This window comes from Astatotilapia calliptera, chromosome 13, assembly GCF_964374335.1.
Source record: "Astatotilapia calliptera chromosome 13, fAstCal68.1, whole genome shotgun sequence".
In the NCBI taxonomy this organism is placed as follows: domain Eukaryota; kingdom Metazoa; phylum Chordata; class Actinopteri; order Cichliformes; family Cichlidae; genus Astatotilapia; species Astatotilapia calliptera.
This window is the reverse complement of record NC_137434.1, coordinates 16,727,243-16,751,891: the sequence shown is the minus strand read 5'-3', so window position 1 is coordinate 16,751,891 and position 24,649 is coordinate 16,727,243. Positions and strand designations below refer to the sequence as shown.

The following is a 24,649-nucleotide window of genomic DNA, read 5'->3' as shown; positions in this document are numbered from 1 at the left end:
AGCTGAAGTACAGGACAAACTGTGTTCTTTTTCAGCTCAATACCAAACGCTAATATTTTCTCTGAATGCCAGACGATTGCGTTTTTACTGGACGGTTGGCAATTCTACTAACTAACCTTATGAATAAAATAAAGTTCACTATGGTATCAGTAACATCAAAGCACCCACCCAGCTGTATAGAAACTCCGTCATGCTAGCTAGCAGTACCAGTTATTGTAACTGATTGTAAGTCAGCACAACGAAAATAAACTACACCTAAACTTGGTTTATATCTGATCCCAGATAGACTGCAGTTCATACCTTCTTACCTGCAATTCAGTTCACCTGATACTCTGACCGCAGCCGCCTTGGGTCTGCTTCTTCTGCCTTCGGTTTCCCTCATCCACTGGCTGCTCTCTGTTTGAGCTCCGCCACCACCAAACAACTGAGTTATTTTTTCACATCGACCAGCATCTGGATAATCCACCACCTTCCACACTAAAATGAATACATAAATCATCAAAAGTCCAAAACACGTAAAAAGTCCAAAACACGTAAAAACTCAGAAGCACGTAAAAACTCAGAAGAACGTAAAAACCCCAAAACACGTACAAAACACAACAGAAGTGCTCAAGAATGCTAGGCACAGTGCTGAGCTGTTGTTACCCAGTGGCTACACAAGCTAGCAAGTACCAACGACTGGATTTGGTGTGTGGTAGTAACAGGTAAATTTACTTTTTTTAAAAAAATTATTTGAATATATATGTGTGCTTGTGTATAAATACACAAACAATACACATATGCTTTCAATTGTGTAATTTAAGTGATCTAGGTAGCTCTGTTTTGGAAGTTCAGTTAATGCTAGAAATGTGTTTTGGAATTTAGTGTAGTGTAAAGCGCTTTGGGGTCCTATGGACTAGAAAAGCGCTATACAAATGCAGGCCATTTACCATTTTTGGAATTTGTACATGTTTTGTCTTTAGGTGCCACTGCATATATTTATATATAAACATATATAAATAAAACCACTTTTTTTACATTAGTAATTCCTTTTGTGCATAATTTTATATTATTGTTAATAATAAATAAATTAAAGCAACAAAACAACCTGAAGAGTCGAAAGACCCGGGTCTTTTTAGTGAGTCGAGCTGAAAGAGCCGGTTCTCTAAAAAGAGTCGGAAATCCCATCACTTAATAAACTAAGGACTTCTGGGAAGTGGACTCCTCCCCTGTCCCGCCAGCTTTTAGCCAATCCTGCGTGATCTTCCTCCCACGCCCAGGAGTTTTTCACCATAAACACCGCCCCTCCTGTTTCGTCGCACGGCGCTGCCTTAACGGGCAGCTTAGAAACTCGTTTTTGTTTTAACCCTCAGCTTCATGCGAACAGTTTGACTACATTTAAATGATTTATTCTATATTTTACATTTTCTACTGTTGTATTTAATAAAAAACAATAGAATAGAATAGATATTCATCATACTGCAACTGAGCAAACAAATCGAAGAAGTCTTTGACCGTCCACATACCGTCTGGCACGCATTTTAATTCCCATTATTTTATCACTGTAGACATCTGTAATGAATCCTCATATGAGTAACACAGAACATAGACAGAACATTATTGATTGTTACTTGCTCCACGAATTATTTACCGACCCATCCTTTTTTTCAAAATGCTATGTTACTATATTTCAATAAGTACGCGAAGGCAGCATATGTCTTCCCGGTGGTGCTGTGATATTGAGAGGTCATACATTTTCAAAAACCAGGGAGTTAAGAGCAGGTATGTTTCCGTGATTGCTGAATTCACATCACTGATCAATAATGATCATATCTGATTAAATTAGCGCTCGCTCTATTTCCATATTTGTCTTTACAACGCTAACTGAGGTGCTAATGTGCTTGCTAGCTTGTAAACTAGCTGGTTAGGGGACGTTAGTTAGCAGGTATTTTGATGACATTAGATATCTGTTTGTTCTCCCATCTGTCCGAACATTTGATGTTTTTTTGTTTTTTGTTTTTTTTGGGGGGGGGGGGGGGTGTTTTTTACATTTAACTCCGTTTTATTAACAACAGTGGGTATTTCTGTTCTCCAGTTCGTGATTTGCAGTGCTGCTGTCGGCTACCTTGCTAGCGTGTTCGCTAGCCATTTAGCAGCCAGCTTGGTGACAGGAACTGGGGCACCTGTCGTGACAACCCCAAACCCATCTGCCACTGTGTCTGTTGCGGTTTTCTTTAATCGGCTATTTCGGTATGACAAACATCATTCATGTGGTTGTCTCGCTAGTGAGGCGATTGGAGGCTCGTGTACTTTACACATAGTTTGAAGGAGCAAACCAATAGCCAACTCCTCTGTTATCTATTTATCCACGCTATCAGGTGTTATCTCGCTCTTTAAGGTGTTTTTTTTTTTTTTTTTAAATCAATTTGGTAGTTGTGACCTTCATGCCAGAAAGAACAAAAACCAAGGTCTCCACACTGCTGTGCCCCCCAGTTTCTTACTCAATTATGGCCCAAGTGCTGGATGAAGTTATCCAGTTAACACTGTGGTGAAAAGCCATAACGTGAACAGCACAGAGATAAAGAGTTGGATCTGAAAGAGGTCAATAGTTGTATTACAAGTGAGGTATTGTTTTATTTGAAATTGTACAGTCCAACTTGGATCTTTAAGTGACTGTGGGCTTTTTGGTGTGGTGTGGGCATTAAATGGATAAAAACATCATCTTAATTTTACTTTATCCTATACTCACAGACACAGCTCACATTTTAATTTGGACTGCACTGAAAGCGAAGAGCTGCTTATAAGGAACCCACAAATGGACAAAACAACAGTTTATTGTGGTTTTAATGTAATACAGCAAACAGAAAGTGTTATTTAGGCTTCAGAAAGCACTGAGTGATGAAGAATGCAGTAAAACTCGAATGCCCCGAAGGGTTGTTTCCACAAAGATTGTACAGGGTGGTGTCCTGTACAGTAAAGGTGGAGGGTTTCGTTAGCACAATGTATCTCTGGAATGCAGCACAGCTTTTAGTGAAACGCGGATGAGCGCTTATCTCTGCCACCAGCGTTTTTCATTACAATAATTACACTTGTAGGGCTAGGAATCAGGTCGCCATAGTTATGTTGTTTCAAACTTTGATCTCTGTTTGTGATATTTGAGCATGCATAAAATTTTAAAATAACATTCAGGGCATGTTTGTTGTTTTTTGGGGTTTATTTTTCTTGCCTATAAAATGTTTTGACAAGTCTTTTCTGTGAGAAATGCATTAGTTAATCCAACTCATACGGTTCTTTTTTTCTTCTGACTTGATGTTTTCTGCAGTGTTTTACGTTTGTGCCTGAGCACTAATCAAAATTTCTGAGTGAAGAAGCCAGGATGTCAGAAGAGGTGTCCCGCAACATAAACATCAAGGAGCCAAGATGGGACCAAGGCACGTTCACGGGCCGCGCCAAGCACTTCTTCATGGTCACGGACCCCAGGAACGTCCTGCTGTCCTCTGAGACTCTGGAGGAGGCCAGAGTGACTGTGGAGAACTACAGGTAGAGAAGGTCAAGATATAAAGAAGGGAATAGGAATGTATAACCCTTATTCCAAAAGACACTGTGTAAAAACCCATATTTTAATTACAATAGGATATAGAAAACATATCAAATGTTTAAACTGAGAAAGTGTACAATTTTAAAAAAATTATTAGCACATTTTGAATTTACTGGCAGCAAAATGTCTCAAAAACATTGTAAAAGGGCCATGTTTACCATTGTGTTGAGTCCTCTCTTCTGGGAACTGAGGAGACTAGTTATGGATTTTGGGGGAGGAATGCTGTCCTATTCTTGGCTCACGTAGGATTTGAACTGCTCTACATTTTGGGGTCATATTTGTCATATTTTTCATCTCGTGCTGTTTTCAGTTGGTGAAAGGTTAAGTATGTATACGCAGTGTGTGGTTTTGCATTGCCTTGCTGAAATATGCAAGGGTTAGGGTTAAAAGAAGTCATGTGGATGGGAGCATGCGTTGCTCTTAAACCCGTATGTATCTTTATGGTGATTTCCAGGTGTGCTACCTGGCAATTTCAGACATTGAACAAAAATATAAATGCAACACTTTTGTTTTTGCTCCCATTTTCCATGAGCTGAATTCAAAGATCTGAAACATTTTCTAGATACACAAAAGACCCATTCCTCAAATGTTGTTCATAAATCTGTGTTCATGAGCACTTCTTCCTTTGCCGAGATAATCCATCCCACCTAACAGGTGTGGCATATCAAGCTGCTGATTAGACAGCATAAATATTGAGGGAGTGTGCAATTGGCATGCCGACTGCAAGAATGTCTACCAAAGCTGTTTGTGAAATTAATGTTCATTTCTCTGCCATAAGCTGTCGCCAAAGAGTTTGGCAGTACATCCAACCCGCCACACAACCGCAGACCATGTGTAACCACACCAGCCCAGGACCTTCACATCCAGCATGTTATCCTCCATGATCGTGTGAGACCAGCCACCCGGACAGCTGCAGCAACAATCGGTTTGCATAACCAAAGAATTTCTGCACAAATTGTCAGAAACTGTCTCAGGGAAGTTCATCCAAATGCTCGTCGTCCTCATCGAGGTCAGACGACGAGATCCTAAGGCCCATTGTTGTGCCATTCATCCAAAACCATCCCCTCATGTTGCAGCATGATGATGCACGCCCCCATATTGCAAGGATCTGTACACAACTCCTGGAAGATAAAAACATCCCAGTTCTTGGATCAACATGATCAACTCTATGCGATGGAGATATATTGCACTGTGTGAGGCAAAGATACTGAGAAACCCCATCACTTTAAGGTGCTCTTTTTATACCCAATCACGTTGCTAAAATGCTACCAATTAACCTAATTTGTTAAAACTAGCAACACCAAACAGCTGGAGAACTAACTCCTCCAGTGTTTTTGTTGCCCCTACTCCAACTTTTACGAGACCCACTACTTCCATCAAATTCAAAATGAGCTAATAGTTTTCTTATAGTTGTACATTTTCTCAGTTTAAATATTTGACATGTTTTTTGTTGATGTTGTTTTTTGTAAATAGAATATCGATTTATGAGATTTGCTAATCATTGCATTCTGTTTTTATTTGCATATTACAACAATGTCCCAACCTTTTGGGAAGCGGGGTAGTATGTCTGATCTGAGTAAGGCATGGATAGGAATGAGCTTTGAACGAGATTATATGCTGACTTGTTTTCTCCGGGTTTTTTAAAATTTTTTTTTACATGTAACAAAAACTGTACTGTAGCGCTGTACTGTTATGACTTTTTCAGAGCTGGGATCGTGAAGCCTGGTCTGACGGAGGATGAGCTCTGGAGAGCCAAATACATCTATGACTCTGCCTTCCACCCCGACACAGGGGAGAAGATGTTTGTGATTGGCCGGATGTCTGCTCAGGTGCCAATGAACATGTCCATCACAGGCTGCATGCTCACCTTCTACAGGTACAGCTCAGGTTTAAACACACAATTCACTATAATCTGCTTCTAAAATGATTCCCTAAAGAGAATCTAGAAATGGAAAAATCTAATATTTAATAAATGAAAGGCTGAATTTGATACAGTTTCTGTGTGACCAAAAGTCAGCCTTAATACAGCAGCAAAAATAGAAATGTTAATCCCTGTGCAGAGGGAAAATCCTCTTAAAGAATAAAAAATGTTGCTCTTAATTCTACTGATAACTCGCTATGCTGTGACCATTTAATAAGCTGAGATCAATTCATGTTCAGAATCAGAAGACTTTATTTATCCCCAAGGGGCAATTAACAAACAACCGAGCAGCATACGTTGAAGATAAAGACAATAGGAACAGGCAGTAGGAGTGAAATAATAAATACACAGTATATACAGTTTTAAAATTACACAGTTTTAAAATTAAAGTGACCGAAGGTGAATAAATAACTGCAAGTGACTAAAAGTGAATAAAGTGTCAGTAGTGTAGTGTAGAGTGTAGTTTATGTTTATGGGTGTGGAGAAACAGTTTGATCTGCAATAAAACTATACACAGTATGATTAAAAAGTAAAGCTGAGATGACTTTTAATACTCTTTGTAATTACAGAAATAGATGGTGAAACGAAATAATAGATTATTGGCTATAGTTTTAAAAACTGATTTATTTAAAAATTTTATGTTAATAGTTCACATTTTATTTTAAGTATTTTTTCACGTTTTTGTTAATTTAATATTTAACAATTAAGTCTATCATTTTTGTCATATTATGTTTATGTTTATTACTCAGGTTCAGGTTGGATGTATCGTGCACTACCATCAACCACAATGTTGTTTTTGCATCCTACCACTTGAGGGCACCATATGGTGACATTTTAAAGTCTATATATTATAGCTTTATATAGTAAAATTGGTATAGTAAAGAAGAGAGCGAGTGCTTTGGGGGGTTTCTTAATACCAATATGAATATTTTAGGTGATTTAAGTTAAAGTTGAAATTCAGCATATATTTCTGGAGGCCTGTAAACTGTGCTAAAGGACCATTTGGTTTTTAGATCACATGAATAAAATTGTGACACATACCCTATCAAGATGATCTGTATCTTTTGCATGTGAATTTAATTCAAACTTGACTATGGGCTGATTGATTTTATATGAAGATGTTATCTGCTGGGAACACTAGTGTGAAATGAGGGTCCACACAAAGTTATCTGTATGCAGTTATGACTAAATGCATCTGTAGGTTACTTAGTAGTTTTGCTTGCATCCTCTTTTTTTTTATTTTTTTTTAAGTGTTTGTCGCTAGCAGCTACTTTCTCAAGTAGTGTCACTTCTTTGCCACAGCGCAAACGGCACCGAACACGCAGCGTGAAATCTCACTTCCTCAAACACACTGTCGCTGTTCCTTCATGTTTTTTGCAGGACTACTCCAGCAGTGGTGTTTTGGCAGTGGGTTAACCAGTCCTTTAACGCCGTCGTCAACTACACCAACCGCAGTGGAGACGCACCCATCACCGTGAAGTATGGAGGACTTCTCATTTCCCTTCCTCTCTTGATCATTCCTGTCCCACGTCTAAACTAGTCTCTGTGAGGAGGCTGTGGGAGCGGCTGTCCTCTCCCTCACAGCGGTATTACGTTCCACTGTTAAGCATGTTCGGCAGTGTCACAGTGATCTCATGCTGACTTAGATTACGTGCTCCTTGTTGACAACAGGTCAGCATATTTGCAATAAATTGCCCCTTCCAGACGCTGCAAAAATGCATTGAATGCATGCATTTATGAAGAACAGCAACATGCGAATGCATATTTATGGATCAAGCATGCAGTCAGTGAAACACATATTGTAATGTTCTGTTTTGCAATTATTTGCGAGGATGTTCTCGTTCATTCTTAAATATTCATACATGACTTCACACATTTCTTGGTCCACTTAAACTTTGCATTGATTCACCTTAGCTTCATTTGTAGACTCTGAGCTGCTGTCTTCATGTGGTGATGCATAATTGGCTCTATTTCACTTATGAAAATGCTGAAAGGGGATGTGGGTTCTCAGTGTGTGACCTGTGATAATTTTGTTCTTGCAGCCAGCTCGGTGCAGCCTACGTCAGTGCAACAACTGGAGCCGTAGTCACTGCACTGGGACTCAAGTCTCTAGCTACGGTAATACGTTTGTTTCAAGTGCAACAAACATGAAGTAAACCGAAGATAAAACAAACACACATGACCTGCTCTGAGATGTGATCCTGATTGCTTAATTTTGTTGTCTTTGCAGCGTCTCCCTCCAATCATCAGCCGGTTTGTCCCTTTTGCTGCTGTTGCTGCTGCTAACTGTATCAACATTCCCTTTATGAGGCAGAGGTGAGGTCACTAAAGTATTAACTATAATAGGCCACTGATTAATATTTTAACAGCTGGTATGACAGCTTTACATGATGTTTGTTTTTCCCCACTATCAGGGAGTTAAAGTACGGTATCCCTGTAACTGATGAGAATGGAAACCGGTTAGGAGAGTCTCCAAATGCTGCCAGACAAGCCATCGTGCAGGTGGTGGTGTCGAGGATTGGGATGGCGATGCCTGCAATGGGTAACGTCGACATTTTCTCTGCTTGGTCATTACCTTGCATGCATTAGTGACAATCTGCAAAGAAGTATCAGCTGAAACTGCAGCTCCTCTCTGCTTTATGGAGTTTTCTGGCTGGTTAGGTTCCCCGTTTTTCTGCCTGTTCTGTATAGTGTTCATCATTTAACAGCCTATGACCCAGATATTTATCTCAAGAGCCGCTAGACAGCAAACACAAAGTTAAGAGAATATATGTTGACTTTATGATCGTCACTCACCAAAAATATATTAGAAAATGTATCTTCACCTCACACATTCTGAGCCTTACTAACAGTTTCCTGTTTTGCTATTGAAGCAGAAACCCCCACCTGACTTGTTGTTCTGTTCACAGCCATTCCTCCTGTCATAATGAATGCTCTGGAGAAGAGAGCTTTCATGAAGGTAAGCGAATTGCATCCGTGTTTGCTGTACTGTTTTGTTTCTACTGAGTGGATTTACCAGACATGCTGGTATTTTATGAGGTTAAAGAGTCGCACCGCATTCCACATGTTGCACATACATTGAATGCTTGTGTCTGTGGATGCTCTGTACAGACAAACTCATCTGATATGTATGTGTCCCTGATTTTTATCTGTTTTCTCTGCAGCGGTTCCCAATTCTTAACGCTCCAGTCCAGGTGGGACTAGTCGGTTTGTGGTGAGTAAAGTAGACTTGTTATCAGTGAGAGTATCCTTTTATCAAATGATATTTTTAACTTCACCTAGAAAGTACCTGCAACAACATCTGAAACATTCCTGTTTTCATCTCATGATTTCAGCCTGGTGTTTGCAACTCCTCTGTGCTGCGCCCTATTCCCTCAGAAAAGGTACCAGTAGCCACTTTCACTCATTCAGTCTATATCTAGAGTTGTTTAACTTAGCTGCCTTTTAATGATGCTGGACCATCTCTTTGTAGCTCTATGAGTGTTAGCGGGCTGGAAGAAGATCTGCAAGAAAGGATACGAAAGACCAGTCCTCACATCACCACAGTCTACTTCAACAAAGGCCTGTAGGAGCAGCAAGCACATTTCCATGCATATGTTGAGACACACACACACAGTGCTCTGGATTCAGTTGGAAGGGTGAAATAAAATATATTTGCAGGGGTTGTTGTTTTTTTTTTTTTGTTAAGGCTCTTTTTCTTTTCTCTTGAGAGAAGAGCACCATCAATTTACAGTTTATTGTTTTGTGGTGTGCTTTTTGTCTTCCGCTGGTCACAGCTGAACTTTTGGATGGCTATTCATGAAGTTACTGATTTGTCCTCAACCCGCCAATATCTTGCGTTGCATTCAGGTTCATTTCTGATTCAGTTAAAATGAAGACTCATGTGTGTAACTTCTTCTGAATGTAACGGTCTTTTCTGCCTTGTGCTCTCACTTTTTCCAGTGTATATTCCAGTGTCATATATTTCGCACTGACAGTTTTGTTAAAGCTTGAGGCCACCAACTCAGTTGCCCCAAGAAAACTGTATGTTAAGTCGCTCTAAATAGCCCGACTCCTGTTGAAGTTCCTGTTTTGTTGTACCATGCCTGTTGTTACCCAGTGCAGCTTCTTACCCTCGTCTACTCTCCTCTAAGTGTACTTATGCCCTTCATATTCTTAGTCAAAGTAATAAGGTGCTCAGTACCGGTGGCAAAGATCTTTATATAGCAAATTGCTCATCCTATATCAGTCAACACTACAAACTGTGGTTCTCATCAGCATAAGTATGTACTGTGGCAGCCTGGGTTTTTTTTTTTTTCTTTTTAAAGGTGATGGCGCTTTTAAATAGTGGCATCTGGTGGAAAGAGGATAGTGTGTTGTGTGTCCATGAGGAAGTAGAAATGCTGTTGATATCGTTGATAAGGATCTTAAATTATCTTAAAGGTATTGCTGCTGTTATGTGAATACTAACTCACAGTTTGGAGGAGGGGTTTTTTTTAGTGTTTGCACCTGACCTGAAGTGGGCTGGGAGACATCAAAACAGCCAGATTGTCAAAAGCGCGAGAGCCACTGATGTCCTGTTGAACCAAAGGACAGTAATAAATGTTGTGTAATAGGTCAAAATAGTAAACTCCTGGTTATAGGTCATGGTAGCTGTGTGTGCACAGTGTTTGTAGCTGCTTTGTTAATGTGGACAGCTCGGCCGAGTTTGAGCATCTTTGATCAACAGTCATTCACATTGTTGACCAAGCTCTCCAAACGCAGTGTCTCCAGTGTGGTTAGATAGTGGTGATGGTGTCTTAGTGGTGTAAAAATAATTATATTTTTCTTGGATATATTTATGTACAAAGCACATATAATGTAGAAGCTACGAAGCACATTTTTGAGGGATTTTAGAGATTTTAATTAAAATGTATGCCTCTGTTAGTGAATGCATCAGATGGCCCCACATATGCACTTGGAAACAATGTCCTCTTCTCTTGGTACATAGTGTAACTTATTGCAAATGACTAGGAGCTTCTCCTGCTTCAAGACCAATCAGTTCTCAGATTAAAGGAGTGTTCCTATAGTTTGATTTATCACTGTTGCAAATTACCAGCTCGGATTCAGTGTTAGTATAAAGTGATGTTTTGTGTATGTTGGTTAAAAATGTGACCACAGTAAGATTGTATAGATCACCAAAATTCATCTCCATTAAGACACTTCGATGTAGTTGTGGACAGATGTTGGGCGTTAAGGGACTGTAGTAACCGCACAGCATTTGCATTTTTGTGAATGGACTTTTTGTACAGATACAAATGCACAGTGATTGTGTTAATGTGCGATTCCAACAGTCAGTAGCTTTATTCACCAAACATTAGGAGAGTGTTGCTACTTGAAACTTAAATGAAAGTGGACGTAGTGTTTTGGGGGTTTTTTGTTTTGTTTTGTTTTTTAACTATTGGCTCTGTTGTTTTGGAGAGAAATTGGGTTTTCATATGAACACTTCACTCCCTTTCATCTCATCCATGTGAACAGAAGGCTTCTGTTTGAGTCCCCTGCTTGAATTGGACACCAACGTGGGATCACATGCACTGCAGGACAGTGTTTCACACTTAGCATCACTACTATAGTCTATATGTAGAAATGTTTGCAGTGCCCACTGAAGACATTTTTGCTACGATGCTGACAGCAGCTACTGTGTGATGTGTTTGCTGTGCTGCTGTAGGAGTTAACTGGATTTGTGTTGCTGTTTTAAAGGAGCTTTTACAAGTGTGCATTGATGATTGTGAGTCTTCATCATGCTGGATAATGCTGATTGAATCGTGGCTTCGCGTCTGCTAATTTTTAATCATTTGTGGTCTGCTAGCTTTCGTTGCTCGTAACCAAGTTGCTTTGTTCCCATCTTTCTCCTTTTCTACTCGCGTTTTGGTGCACAAACGTTTAAGAACAAAACTGAGGGGTTTGAGTCGGCATTCAGACACGTTTGGAAACTTTCATCGTCCCAGCTTGTGACTGTGTTTTACCACCGTATCATGTCACACCTGTAGAGCCAGCCAAAGATGAAACGGGTAAAGGACTGAGGAAGTGTGTAGCTTTTTAAAAGTTTTTGTTTCAGCTTTAGCAAATGGACCTTTTGCCATACTTGTGCAAAAACAGTTTGTTTTTTGTGTATTTTAACACAAGTGGTCCTCTCCACCAAATCCATTGTCTTGAATACAAAGCTACAAGTTTGAAAATGTAAAGAAAGTCCAACACACACTTTATGTTTGGAATTCATTTTTTTGCCATTGATTTTATTGACAGTAACATTTTAGATCACAGAGTTCTTTCAGTGTTTTACAACTTTGCATACTGAAGGCATGCATGGAAAAGTCATGTCATGCTACACTCCATGAATGTTTTGGTTATTTTATATACATACAACTCACATACATGTAGACTTATAAGTATTGTGTTTTCTCCCTCTGTTTGTATTGTTTTGAAATGTATATTTCCTGGACGTGAGACGTATTTTAATCTGAGCAATAGAATAAAATGTGTAACATCAATGCCCAAGCATGCTTGTTTCATGCAGTAATATTTAACACGGGTTATTATCACCATATAAGTGAATATTTCAGCAGAACAGTTCAGATATGAGCGTAAACATTTAACCTAACTTAAAAACCACTGAATTTTGGTGGTTGGAACATTCACAACTTTAATCTGACACCGTCAAACAAAGAAATTTCACACTCTATGACATGGTCACGTCACAGTCAGCAGAGCAGGACGAATTAGGCTGCTGTTAGATGAGTTAACTGATGAATATAAGAGAAAACAAAGTAAATGTGATCACGTCTCTCCCTGTGTCCCTGCTGACTTTGCCACTGCTGTAACTTAAAGTTTGGCAGCCCTCTGGGTCCCACCCCACTGACCTGGGGGCCCAAGCAGTTGCTTGCCTTACCTAGTGGTAAAAAGCTCCTCTGCATTACTACTGCTTCATATAGAGAGCTATAGATACACAAGTGTGTGTGTGTAAATTGTCCTTGTGGTAGCTCCTATATGTAAAGGACTTTGCCTCGAATTTATACACACTGGCCACTTTATTAAGTACACCATTCAACTGCTGTTTAATGTAAATCTTTGATCGCTCAGTGCATTTCATCATGTAGACATGGTTAAAATAACCTGCCAAATTACATGGGTTCATCCTGCTATCACTTCAATGGGGTAATATGGTTAGATTTTCATGTACCTGTAGGGATCTTGGCTGTTGCATTTTGAAACAGTTGAAGTCATCATACTGATGGAGAGTCCCGCAAATGGACCATTACAATATAACCTGCTTAATAAAGCATGGACCAGTTTCTCGGTGCAAATTTGAGATAAGAATTTTCTAACCTTTGATATACTTGCAAGAGGGAGAGAGCCGTTCTGGTGACCTTACTGATGTAATTAATAATACCAAGGTTCCTGACAAGAGTATTTTTTGTGTCTAAAGGTGAAATGATAGAACATAATAAAACCAGACTCATGCAGAGGAATTCTTTTGGTTTGTTTTTGTTGTTGTGCTTTCAAGGATAAAGTTTTAAATGTTCAAAACTCAAAAAAATACTAAAGTTCTCTGAAAACTCTCATAAGAGCTGTGTAAGTTGTTTTATTAGACCAAGTTTTAACCAATATACAAATTACATTTAAAGAAAAAGAAAAGCACAGATATTGGATGAGGTCTTCTTTATTCACTGTTCTGCAGCTGGTATGCAAATGTGCAGATGCATAAAATTCTCTCTCATACGCACAGTCATACAAAAGCGAGCAACGCCTGCACCACAAACAGTCCTCAACATGACGACAGCAGCAGTGTGTGTGTGTTTAGGCATCAAACTTGCTCCCCTCGACCAAGAGTTTAGAGTGAAGTTGTCATTATCACACACAGACCGCACGCTCTTGTTATGTCAAAGGAGTGTTTGAGAGCTTGACCAGTAGAAGCAAATTAAGCTTTTACACAGAGTCAACATTTCAAATGTTTCACAGTTATATTCAGATATAAAATTCAGCCATTAGATTAAAGCATCTGATTTTCAAGTGACCTTAAATAAATGGCTGCTGCACCTAAAAGGAAGTGATGCCTTTAATTCCCTAACATTTTCATACCCGTGTCAAGAATCTAGCTTGTAGGTGGCTTGATTTTCATAACCAACAGCAAATTACATGTGCAAAAGTCAGCGGCATCTTATGATATTAAACAACACGGACTTCATAAATACCAGAACGTTACTGAAATAATAATTATATTCGATTTTGACTGAAACTCTGCATGAGGTTAAAAATATTCAATTTGCTATTCAAGTTGTGATCTAATAAAAGCATGCTACGAAAATTATTTCACTGGTACAATTTTTTTAACGGCCTCTAGAACATCGGCCGTGTCCACCTTATCGCCAAACTCCTTCTCGCGGTGTTCCAGGAGGATGCCCTGCCAAAAAACAAAACATGTGCTTAAAAATAGAGACGAATTTTGTGAAGCATCACTGAGCCAAATCTGTGGAAGCTACCTGTTCTGCTGGTCCGATGACAAACACCCCTCCGAGGACAAACCCCTCTCCATTCATGTTGCCCTGGTACCCAGACCTCCAGGCTCGCCTGAAGTTCTGCCACACTCCCAGGCGAATGAACCCCAGGCCTCCCATCCTTCTCTGCACCGGGCCATAAAAACGTTTCTGCAATGCACATTTTAGTTTCAGTCCGCCTCATTTATACACAGCGTACAGCAATTACAGTAGCATTATTTGACTGCTACTCTAAAACTGATTTATCACTGCGTTCTCATGACCCAACACTCTTACTGTCAACAAGCAATCCCTGCACTGCTGCTTGATTTGAGATTAAAGATCATACAAAAGACAGGGGTACTTGTAACTGTGGTTCTGTCAGGACATTCGGTAAAACGGCCCCTTGCAGTTAAGACAAGATGCTGGTCAGGATTAATTTATTCACAGAGCTCCCATTAGAAAAACCATTAGGAGGAAGGAGGAGGGCATTTAAGAGCTTTTTAAGCAGCAGAGGCAATGTCAGAAAGACAAAGAGGAGATATATGCTTGAAAAGCTTAATAGCAGCGAGCTAATGAAACGCGACAGATTAGATCGTGCGTGGATAATGTGTGTGGTGGATACCATTAGAGACGCACTCGTGCCGAGAATGAAAAAGATATCGCTGAGAAAAAAAACTCCAAAGAGTTCAGCGGCGATGAATTCAGCCTTTCACATGAACGATTACCTTCCTTTCAAACAGGCCTCCCCTGCTGTTGTGGGTGTAAATATTTAAAAGCCAAACAATTTATCAGCATTAATAACTGACAGATAACAGTACTCATGTTACCATCATGGCAAATAAACATAACCAAGTGATCATAACGACTATGAGCATGTTGATTTAGACGTTTGCAGTGAATCTCTGCAGAACCTACAATGTAAGTGAAGTGAGTGGCCAACGTTGTTGCCAGCGTTTAAGCTTTTTCTGGTTCATTGCGTGCCAGTGTGACCGTGTCCTGTTTCATATGCGGTGTCGGCCAATAAAAACAAAAAGATGCGACGACTTTTTCCACTCCTGCGTCTTCACTCTTTGTTGTGGTCAGTTGGTTTTTTGATTTGTTTTTTTTCCTCGGGGGTAAACATATTTGTCCTTCAAGTTTTCCCATTTCTTTGTACATTCCTTCATTTAAATTCCGATCATTTCAGCAATCACCCTGCAGCAATGTGACATTTGTGAGTGTTTATATTGATGCTATGATTACTTTTTTTGGATGATATGGCAGTTATTATTATTCTTTCATATATTAAATTCAAAAAAGTCACCTGAAATGCACAGGAGGACTCGACATGCATTTCAGTACACCATACGGTTTCAGTTACGAGGTAGCTACGATGGTGATTTCCTGCTGAAGCCTAAACCGGAAATCTATGCTAGAGGTTTTTCAGTTCAGCCAGGAACTCTCAGATTATTCTCACAATTTTTCTGAGCATGCCCACTTGTTATCTACAGCTGCTAACCTGTTCATCAATATAGATGTCCCCAGCGAAGTGCGGTCTGAAGTCCCGGATCTCTGTGCCGATGTCCTCTTTCACAACAGCAACCAGAGGGACCCCGAGCTCTTCCAGCTGGGGCTTCAGAGAGGACAGCGCAGAGGCCTCCTGCAGCAAGACAAAAATACCAAAAAGAGAAAATCAATCTCATCACATGCACTTATAGTTGAGTGGAAACAGACAATGTTCATTCACAGAGACTTTTGGCGTCACCTCTCTGCACAAAAATCATCCAGGTCTTCTTACAGCCATGACCACAGCCCCATTCGTCTCCCACAGGCTCTTTGCTTTGATGACCTTCTCATCTGCAGACAAACCCACATTGAACTATTTCTTATCAAATCTTTGACCTCACGCGTTAGCGATTAAACGCAAGTCGCAAAGATTACGAATGCCACAGTTAAAAGAATCTAACAGAGTTTGCAAGATAGAGAAAACAACAAAATGTTCACGGTCACATGGTGCATCTCTTTCACGATGTTCATTAAATACTCAGCATAGGAATTTGACCAAAGTTTACAATGATTTAATCTGCCAGAAAATTCTAGAAAGTGGCTTCACTTTACATACTACACAAAACCTCATTCGCTGCATGTGTAATGTGTCGAAACGCGCACGAGGAAAGGAAACCACATGTGGCTGATTCTAGTGCTTATGTAACTTTATATTTCCTTTTAATAGCCTTAACTACATCTGCTGTTAGTCTGGTACATTCCAATATTGTACCGTATCAGAACGCTTTCTTACCACCCGTGGTGGAGTGCAGATCAGCATCTTCAAGGTACTGCAGCGTTGCATTGGCAGCTTTAGTAAGACACAGATCCGTGTTGGCCAGGAAGATCCCAGTTAGCGCAGCTCCGACGGCACCCAGACCCACAGCCCACATCCCCATTCCAAAGAGCTCGCCCTCCAGCCCAGAAGCAGAGGACAAAACTGCAACACAAAAAAGCAAAAGCATGTTGAGAAGAAGAAACATAAGCATAAGGGACATTAACTGTTCTTTATTAGAACAATATTTCACAGTGCTAGTGCAGACATCACATCTCAACTGAGATTGCATCTCAACAAGGCTCAGCATGCCCATTTTATTTGAATCTGGTGCAGACTGTAGTCTGTGAGTGTGCGTTTGTTTTTGCCACTGTACTCTTATCTAAAACTCACCCATGCGATTAAATTCCTCACACACAAAGATCTGCAGGCAAATTTCGACTAGAGCAAATGTGCTTCTCGATAAAGCACAGCTAACCGCAGAGTTTGTTTTTTGTTGACAGTGTCTTTTAGAAAATATCGTAGCATAACATCAGGCTGCAACTACTTATTTTATTGTTTTAATTATTTAAAACATAATCTATCACCATTTCCCAGAACTGAAAATCTTTAAATATGGTTTGTTTTAGGTTTTTTTTGTAATTTTATTTTCTGAGAACTGGTTTATCGATTAACTGCCGAAGGGTTGGTAAACTGTGCGTATGGGACTCCAATCTGACGTTAATTGAATTATTAAATGACTCGTTTAACTTGTTTGTTTTTGTAACATTTCAACCTGGAGTCATTCCAGTGTACGGTAAGTGGGAAGAAAGAAAAAAAAAAAAGAGTCACCATGCACAGGTGAATAAACCTGAAGTCTGGGCTGTGACAGAGATTGGCTAACTGTGTAGGGAGCAGTCAAATGTGTCCTTGCCTGAAAGGATCTTGTTTGGGTCTGGACTGGCTTTGGCTTTACTTTGGTGAAACGGGGCAGCCTGGGTCCTTAGAAACTGAGGCCTGGCTGTGGTGGAGGGCTGGCTGCCTGGGTTAGAGCCCCTCACGGAGAGGGCAGAACAGCGGAGGGCAAGCCTCCAGCTCAAAGCTGTGGAACATCTGGACAGAGCCAGCATGGTGGATAAAGTCTGATGATCTGACTACACACACTCTTAAGATTTCGCTGGAAGACAGAAACAGAAGTCGTTTCTAAGCAGGTTAAAGCATAGTGCAGTGCAATGCCATAAACAAACAACAGCATAATCCACCTTTATCAAAAGCTAAAGTCAAGGATCGACTTGACAAGTTTAAAGGAAAAGAATTTCAAACTTTTGCTTTCATTGTGATCCAATTATCAGGTTTTACCACCTGTTAAACAAGTTCGCCAGGCTTCAGTTACGCTCACACTGCAGACGGTGCAATCAAATGTAACAAAAGCATAACGTACAAAATGTTTGATCTTCCTTACAAAGTCTACTGTGTAACTATTTTTCAAGTTCCTACTTTTGCCCCTTAAGTTCTCTTCTGGGTAGCAATAAAGACAGAAATTACACTGAAAACCAAAACACTGTTGCCAGTTTACAGCATGCTACACAGAGGGAGACAAATCTGGCTTTTCTATATAGTCAACTTTAAAGTAAGATCAGAAAATACTAACTTGTCTCCATTGCCAAAGAATGAGTGAATGCGTCCCCTCCTGTGGTTCAGCCCATCCGGTTTAAAACTCAATCACCCAAAAGCATTTGAGTTCTGACTCCTTATTACTCAGAAAATGAAGAACCAAAAAAATATAACCGCAGCAGCCAATCATCTGTGCAACGCACACAAGAGTCTGACTTTCTACATCTGCAGAGCCAGAAGTGAAAAAAAGAAAAAAAAAAGCTGTCAACACTGACTGCTGATCAGAATCTAGTCTTCCACAAAACATGTAAACAATGAGCACGACCAGTAAATTACAAGTTTCCTAAAAAATAAAATGCTTCACTGGTGATAGCGCAACAAACCCTGTGGTATAAAGTAAATTAGTTGATTTATCTACACTTTATTTGAACGTTTTTTTGCTTTGCTTTTCACTTCTTTCATCTGTCATCTTGCTGTAGAGTGAGTCCTTTAACTCATTTACACCTCAAGTGCATGTCGATGAGAATACCGTGCAACTTTATACTTTTTCTAAAGTAGATGTTTGAATAAAATATTTGACAGCTACAGTAAAAAAGTAACCTGCTACGACATTAAAATAACTTTTTTATTTTATTTTTACTTGTGTTAAAGTATTCATAAGCTTTTCGTGGCTCAATCTGTGACTTTTACCTGGAGAACTAGCGTGTCACTCATTATCACAATTGATAACTCAATGTAATTATGAGCTGATTTGTATAAAGCAGCTATGAGTAGATGTATGGCATTAGTATTGTCTACTCTTTCAATAAAAAAAAAATTAAAAAAAATTCTTATTGCTGGTGGGTTTTTTTAAGTTGCAGTACGTTTGGCCTCTCAGGGCCACCGTAGAAAAGAAAAATAAAACCATTACACTGATGATGTAGAGGTCTCAAAAACCCATGTGTCAACGCATTAATAGTTCCTCTACCTTTGACATTTAGCATACATGTGAATCAGATGATGAGATGGCAAAAACTAACTAACAGTCGCCCACAGATCACACGATACAAATAATGACCTTGATACTGGTAATTGTGTAAGATGTTTGTTTACGATGACAACTGCCCAGGCAGACCAAACTTCAAAACTGTAAATGAAAAGGTGTGATTATCTGGACGATTGCAACTGCGTGAAAGATACTGTCAAAGTCCAGAGAAGTTACTGTGGTTTATCACAGCGTCGCCGCCTCATAGATAAACCGTCTCCCGTAAATTAGCATCTAAAATGAATACCGAGTCTGCAACCTGAGCCAGCCGTGCCTGCCAATGCATCCGTGCTTGCTCCGAAAATGTCACCGTGACAAAGATAATGAAGTAGTTTTTCAAAAAATACACACTTACCAAAATCAATTTAGCCACCAGTAACGCCTCTCACTAAACGGCTTGTCTTCGGACTTTTGCGCAGGCGTACTAACCGATTCTAAGCGCAGGGGAAACTAATCGAGCAAGATTTAATATCGTTTGACGTAATTGAGAAAAGTCAAAGCAAGACTGAGAAACAGGTAAATGTGCGGGCTCTCTATGAGCATCGCTGATGTATCGTTTTATTGTTAACTACTAGGGATGCAGTTTACATTAAATTTTCATCATATTAGGCCCAGATTAAGGTGTTGGTTTTGTGCGCTTTGGGATCAGAGCTGTTCTGTCTTTATTAGTTTAGAAACAACCCATCATTAAAAACACACAAAACATCATTACACAGTCGAGCTCATATAACCAGACATTGAGTCATTACACATTTAAAGTGTCACATTTTAACCACATCGCATGACATCTCAGCTTGTTCATTCTTATTTGCTAGAGGACATGCTTTTAGGAACATGTTATCTATCACTATCACACAAGCTAATAATAATTCTGGCATCTATCCTTTCATGTCTTCTCGCATTTTGCGGGCTGCTCTGAGCACTGCCAGCATATTCACTTTATCCCCAAATTCCTTCTCCCGGTGCTCCAGTAGAATACCCTGGGAGAAGAAATATAATCAATCATAACCAATGAAAATATCCAGATACACTTGCGATAAGGTATTTTTTCAAACTTCACTTGTGCTCTACCTGATCTCCTGGCCCAATGACAAAGACTCCTCCCAGCACTAGTCCTTCACCTCTTAGGTTTCCCCAGAAGCCCCTCCTGTAGGCCCTCCAGATGTTCCTCCACACACCGATGCGCAGAAACATGGAGAGACACATCCACCTCACTTGTGGGCCATAGAAGTTTTTCTGTGAGAGTGAATATAAAGCTTATTGGCTTTAATTATGAAACCTTCCTTTTTTCTTTGAATATCCCAAAACATTGCATAGAGGAGCAACATAAGACCTTCTGATCCACGTAGACTTTCCCCAAAAAGTATTTCTTGAAGCAGTCCAGCTCCTTGCCGAGGTTTTCTTTCACCACCGCAATGAGGGGAACTTCAAGGTCCTGCAGCTGGGAGTTCAGAGAGGACAGCTCAGCAGCCTCCTAGAGGGACAAGGAAAGAAAGAATCAAAAGCATGAGTGAAAGATAAGCAGTTCTTTTTACACACATGGGTATCTCACTTCATACCTCTCTGCACAGTAATCATCCGGGTCGGCGTACGACCATGACTACAGCTCCAGTCTTCTCCCACAGGGTTTTGGCCTTGTGTCTCTCATGGACTAAAAGAGACAGCAGAGCATTTCTGAATCTAAATGCCACTGAGTTTCCCTTAAAGAAAGAGAACTCACATCCTTAAAATGAACCATATTTATGTGTCTTAAAAATCTTCTCTCCTCTAAATGTTAATGAAAGTTTGAATGGTGTTGGATAATTTTACAAATTTACAATTTTTCACATAATTTAATTACTCTCTCCGTTTATCAGTCTTGCAGACAAGTTCCTGTGTTAATACACACACACACACACACACACACACACACACACACACACACACACACACACACACACACACACATATATATATATACTTTTTCCCACCACAAATAAAAAATACAATTTGAATTTCAAATGTTCAGATCTCTAAGTTGTTATAATTTTAATACTGTTCTTTGACTTACCCCCTCCAGTTGTCTTCAGCTCTGTGTCCTCCAATATTTTTAGGTCGGCCCAGACTGGTTTGGTCTGGAACCAGTCTGTAATGGAGCTTATGACCTCTGCAACAAACAGACTCACTGCCTTCAGGACAGTGGTAACAGTCACCATGGTCCTAAACTGGCTCTATGAAGACCTGCACAGAAAGCAAGCACAAAGATTAACTTTCAGATATGTTTCCGTCTTTATTGCACGCTCATGCAAGCTGGGAATCAAGATGATCTCAAAGTCTTTTCATGGGACAGTCCCTCTGAATGTCACCAAACTAAACAACATAAAATAGTGTCATTAATAATGTATAAGCACTTAACTGAACTAGAATCTGTAAAGTAACTCTTACCAGGCTGTGCTGCACGGAGAAATGTGGAGAAATCTTATGTTTTCAAGCAGCCTGGTAATCTCTCAACCCTCAGATCAGCCCAATCACAGTCAAATCCTTACTCATATGAAGAAAACATGCAAGGAATTCCTCAAAATCTGCTGTTAAACAGGGATTACGATGAGCTGAATTCTCAGTACCAGGTTCAGCATGGTGCAGCACAGACAGCTTATCAAGCAGCAATGCAGACTCGGTGGTGCAACAGCATTTTTGGATATTTATTTAATGAGTTATGTTGTTCTAATTACAATTAAGCTGCTAACATTAATAAATAAAACTAGACATGAACTCAGAGGTTGCTTATGGATGTTGCACTTTTCTGTGATTCTTCATTACTTGCCAGCAAAACAAGCTGAAAGTAACTGGACATCTCTTGTGATCGGCTGAGACCAACACTGACACCTGCAGGAGGTTAACGACATTACAAAGTCTGCAGTAGCTGACTTCCATGATACAAATAGCATTGTTTATTATTGTTTTGCTCATTCATCAATCCCACATTTTAATCAGTTTTCCAGTTATAGCCAAGTCAAGAATTGATTAAACATGCCTCTGTGTACCACACATTAGTCTATTAGACATGTTGAGCCATCTGCAGTTGTGATATTCAGGTTTTGCTCAGTTCCACATATAACGAATTTCATTAATTCATTCTGGGTGTTAGAAAAACATTGTTAAAAAGAAATGTTTTAACTTTACTTAAACGTTTTTATTGAAAAACACTCTCTTTGAGAACTGATTTGATGATTTTTTTTTGTTCAGCTTTTTTTTTTTTGTACTTTTTAGATTTGTTGTGAAGGACTAATGCAAAGTGTAACTGTCTGCCGTTGAGTGCAATGATCTGCTGAAATTTCTGTTTTATTTTTGTTAAATTGGAAATTTTGTGAAAGCCCAGATTTAACCTCAGATAAACTACAGGTTAAGGAGTTGGTGTCTGGTTTCAGTGTCAGATATATTTGAGTATCATGAGCATAATGGTTGTTGTTTTCCCTAAATCAGATTAATGAAATTACAAATTTTAATCTATTTAAAATGCAAAATCAGTCAAATTCTCACATTTGACCTTGATTTTGACTTATTTTTTTGTAAACTAATTTTTCTTGAAAAGCTAAATGCTGCCCATTAGTTTATTTCTAACCTTGTATCCTTTTCTGCTTGTCCCTATCTGTAGCAATAAAACAACTGATATATGCTTAAAATCAGCATTCCCATTACAATGACATTGCAATTTACTACTTTATTACCTAATAATGCAGTAAAATAGAGTGGGCCAGTAAATAAATAATCGTTTTAATGTAGTGGTTTTGCAGGTGGATATTTCCTGATATTGAGGGCATTGCTATTAATGTTAGAAAAACTGGTGGTAGTACTCTTTTTCAACAAGCCAAAGGACTGAAGATAGAAGATACTGAGGAAAGATTTAATTACACAGAGGCAAGTCAAACGAATATCATGCCTTGCTCCATGATTTCTATGTGGAAAGTGGATTGCTAGAGTGGTATTGAGGGTAATATTTCACTCATTGGTGTCAGCTTCACAGAGGAATGTGCTGAGAGTCCCAAATGGGCTGGAGTACAGATAGGGCAGGGTGACTCTCCACCAGCCCAGCTGCTGCACTCCCTCTGGCTCAGCCATGTGCTGGGTTAATCTGCCCAGAGGCGTCTTTTTGTTGCTGTAAATGATTATAGGTCGTTTACTTGGTAACGTAACAGATGACCTGTTTTTGTTTTCGTTTATATTAGAAAAAACTCATCCATTTGTGATGATTTAATGTGCTTTAACCAGTGTGTAAAACTCATCTGTGAGGTTCAAGTGACGTCTTGGCTTTGTTTCCCTGCTGGTGTTCCCGTCACACTAACACACAAATGCAAACATATAAACAAATGTAGAACACTGTTGTGTGGGACTAGTGCTGCTGGGAGTGTGTGGGACAGACAGCCAATCAAAGCTGAAGAACTGCGCCCCACCTCCTGTGTGGTGTTGTTGCTCATTTGCATTGGTTGACATGTTACGTTCTTATTGCACTCGTGAAGCCAATCAGCGAGCTAAATCTGTAGTTAAAGAAGGAGAGTGAGAATGATAGCAATTGTAATCTGTGCCTGGTACCTTGATGGTGGAGATAGATTTGCTTTCTTTATTTGTTAAAATTGTGAGCAAATTGTAATAATCATATTTTTGATATGAAAGGATTTTCAAGCCAATAATTCAGATGACTACAAACAACAAGCCAGTAGGTAGTAAAAGTCTGCAAAACCACAAACTTTTGATAAGAAATCACTATGTATCTGAGCATATAGTAAATTAAATCTGGTGACAAACTGTATGCATTATCTGCTGTTTACTGACTGCTGCTGCTTATATAACAAGTTGTAGGGCACACACTAAACCCTCTGCAATCTCTCAACTGTGCAATAAAAGTCCAAGCCAGGAGAGATCCGACTTTTCCTGCCTGCTCTCACTGCCATCCAGATGAAACTGGTTGGTGACTAGATGAGCTCAGGTTGTGGAGAGGTGAGCTGCAGAGGTAAACTGCATGTCCTTGAACCTGAGGAAAGACAAACAGGTGTTAACACCCACTCCCTCTGAGGCCCTCGGGGTTCGCTTAACATATCTTGTTCTGTCAAGTTTGAGTCTGACTGACCCTCAAGCCCCGAGGTGACCCAGAAACCATGACCCGGCTTTAAAAGACACACTTTCAGGTAGCCAATCAAACAGGAGGAGGTTACACTGTCACGTGGCTTGATCTTGTCAAAGTGCTTTCGGATTGGAGGGGCAACATTGGGAAATATTGCAGCTTAAATGACGATTAAAAAGAAATGGAACTTGGTAATTAATGTTCAAAATACGTGAAGGTTTAAATACACTGGAAAGCTCCCTTGTAGAAATACAAAGTTCATAAGTCTACTATCTTTTGTGCTTTTCATTTTCCGACAGGCTCTTAGTAGCTGAAAGTTCAAGAGGATTTGAACTTTAGACCCTATCTAGTGTGTGTGTCTTCGGTAAATTTCAAACACACAATGACTAATTAGAAGATATCAAACAATTCATGGTTACATGGCACATTTTAGTGTATACCCAAATGTTCCTCCACATCAATTAAATAGAAGAAAAATAAATAAGACAGCTCTACATGGAGTTTCTTTATAGAAACAAAATAGTAACGATAATCTTCAATGAATGGAGCTTATACTAATAATTTCTAATTAGCTTGAATTAATATGATAATCAGTTTAAGAACTCAGAGTGGTCCCCACTACAGGGATTGCAGAATTATTAG

At 39.5% G+C, this 24,649-nt stretch overlaps 2 protein-coding genes and 1 pseudogene across 9 annotated transcripts; 1 reads left to right on the top strand and 2 right to left on the bottom strand.

Moving 5' to 3' along the window:
* The first annotated feature begins 1,627 nt into the window (after window positions 1-1,627).
* On the top strand, window positions 1,628-9,160 carry sfxn3 (sideroflexin 3). 4 transcript variants are annotated; one of them, XM_026189836.2, is made up of 12 exons: window positions 1,679-1,761; window positions 2,075-2,229; window positions 3,302-3,519; window positions 5,283-5,453; window positions 6,879-6,977; window positions 7,541-7,616; window positions 7,729-7,814; window positions 7,913-8,040; window positions 8,408-8,457; window positions 8,663-8,712; window positions 8,834-8,881; window positions 8,971-9,160. In XM_026189836.2, exons 3-12 carry the CDS (start codon window positions 3,356-3,358, stop codon window positions 9,065-9,067), a joined length of 969 nt encoding a protein of 322 aa, XP_026045621.1. In that variant the 5' UTR covers window positions 1,679-1,761; window positions 2,075-2,229; window positions 3,302-3,355; the 3' UTR covers window positions 9,068-9,160. The 4 variants fall into 4 exon arrangements, with proteins under 4 accessions (XP_026045620.1, XP_026045621.1, XP_026045622.1 ...); XM_026189835.2 differs by lacking the exon at window positions 2,075-2,229 and having other exon boundaries at window positions 1,628-1,761; XM_026189837.2 differs by lacking the exons at window positions 1,679-1,761; window positions 2,075-2,229 and adding an exon at window positions 1,902-1,924.
* Window positions 9,161-13,061: 3,901 nt separating this feature from the next.
* Window positions 13,062-19,403, bottom strand: LOC113034797 (peroxiredoxin-like 2A). 4 transcript variants are annotated; one of them, XM_080287889.1, is made up of 8 exons: window positions 19,265-19,330; window positions 17,923-18,110; window positions 17,206-17,448; window positions 16,272-16,457; window positions 15,738-15,829; window positions 15,492-15,632; window positions 13,997-14,161; window positions 13,062-13,917 (listed from the first exon to the last, which is right to left on the bottom strand). In XM_080287889.1, the coding sequence occupies exons 3-8, from the start codon at window positions 17,399-17,401 to the stop codon at window positions 13,822-13,824; spliced, it is 876 nt and encodes a 291-aa protein (XP_080144015.1). In that variant the 5' UTR covers window positions 17,402-17,448; window positions 17,923-18,110; window positions 19,265-19,330; the 3' UTR covers window positions 13,062-13,821. The 4 variants fall into 4 exon arrangements, with proteins under 4 accessions (XP_080144015.1, XP_026045625.1, XP_026045627.1 ...); XM_026189840.2 differs by lacking the exon at window positions 17,923-18,110 and having other exon boundaries at window positions 19,265-19,379; XM_026189842.2 differs by lacking the exons at window positions 17,206-17,448; window positions 17,923-18,110 and having other exon boundaries at window positions 19,265-19,403.
* Window positions 19,404-19,426: 23 nt separating this feature from the next.
* Window positions 19,427-21,491, bottom strand: LOC113034798 (peroxiredoxin-like 2A; annotated as a pseudogene). The gene is made up of 6 exons (XR_013900975.1): window positions 21,334-21,491; window positions 20,960-21,129; window positions 20,469-20,560; window positions 20,243-20,383; window positions 19,981-20,145; window positions 19,427-19,889 (listed from the first exon to the last, which is right to left on the bottom strand). The product of XR_013900975.1 is annotated as a peroxiredoxin-like 2A (transcript).
* Window positions 21,492-24,649: the final 3,158 nt, after the last annotated feature.

What these genes read in the sequence shown, in the direction of transcription:
- sfxn3 (XM_026189835.2), top strand. Translation starts at nt 3,356, where the DNA reads ATGTCAGAAGAGGTGTCCCGCAACATAAACATCAAGGAGCCAAGATGG. An exon ending in GACTCAAGTCTCTAGCTACG is followed by an intron (nt 7,617 to 7,728) that starts GTAATACGTTTG and finishes TTGTCTTTGCAG; the next exon opens with CGTCTCCCTCCAATCATCAG. An exon ending in GCCCTATTCCCTCAGAAAAG is followed by an intron (nt 8,882 to 8,970) that starts GTACCAGTAGCC and finishes ATCTCTTTGTAG; the next exon opens with CTCTATGAGTGTTAGCGGGC.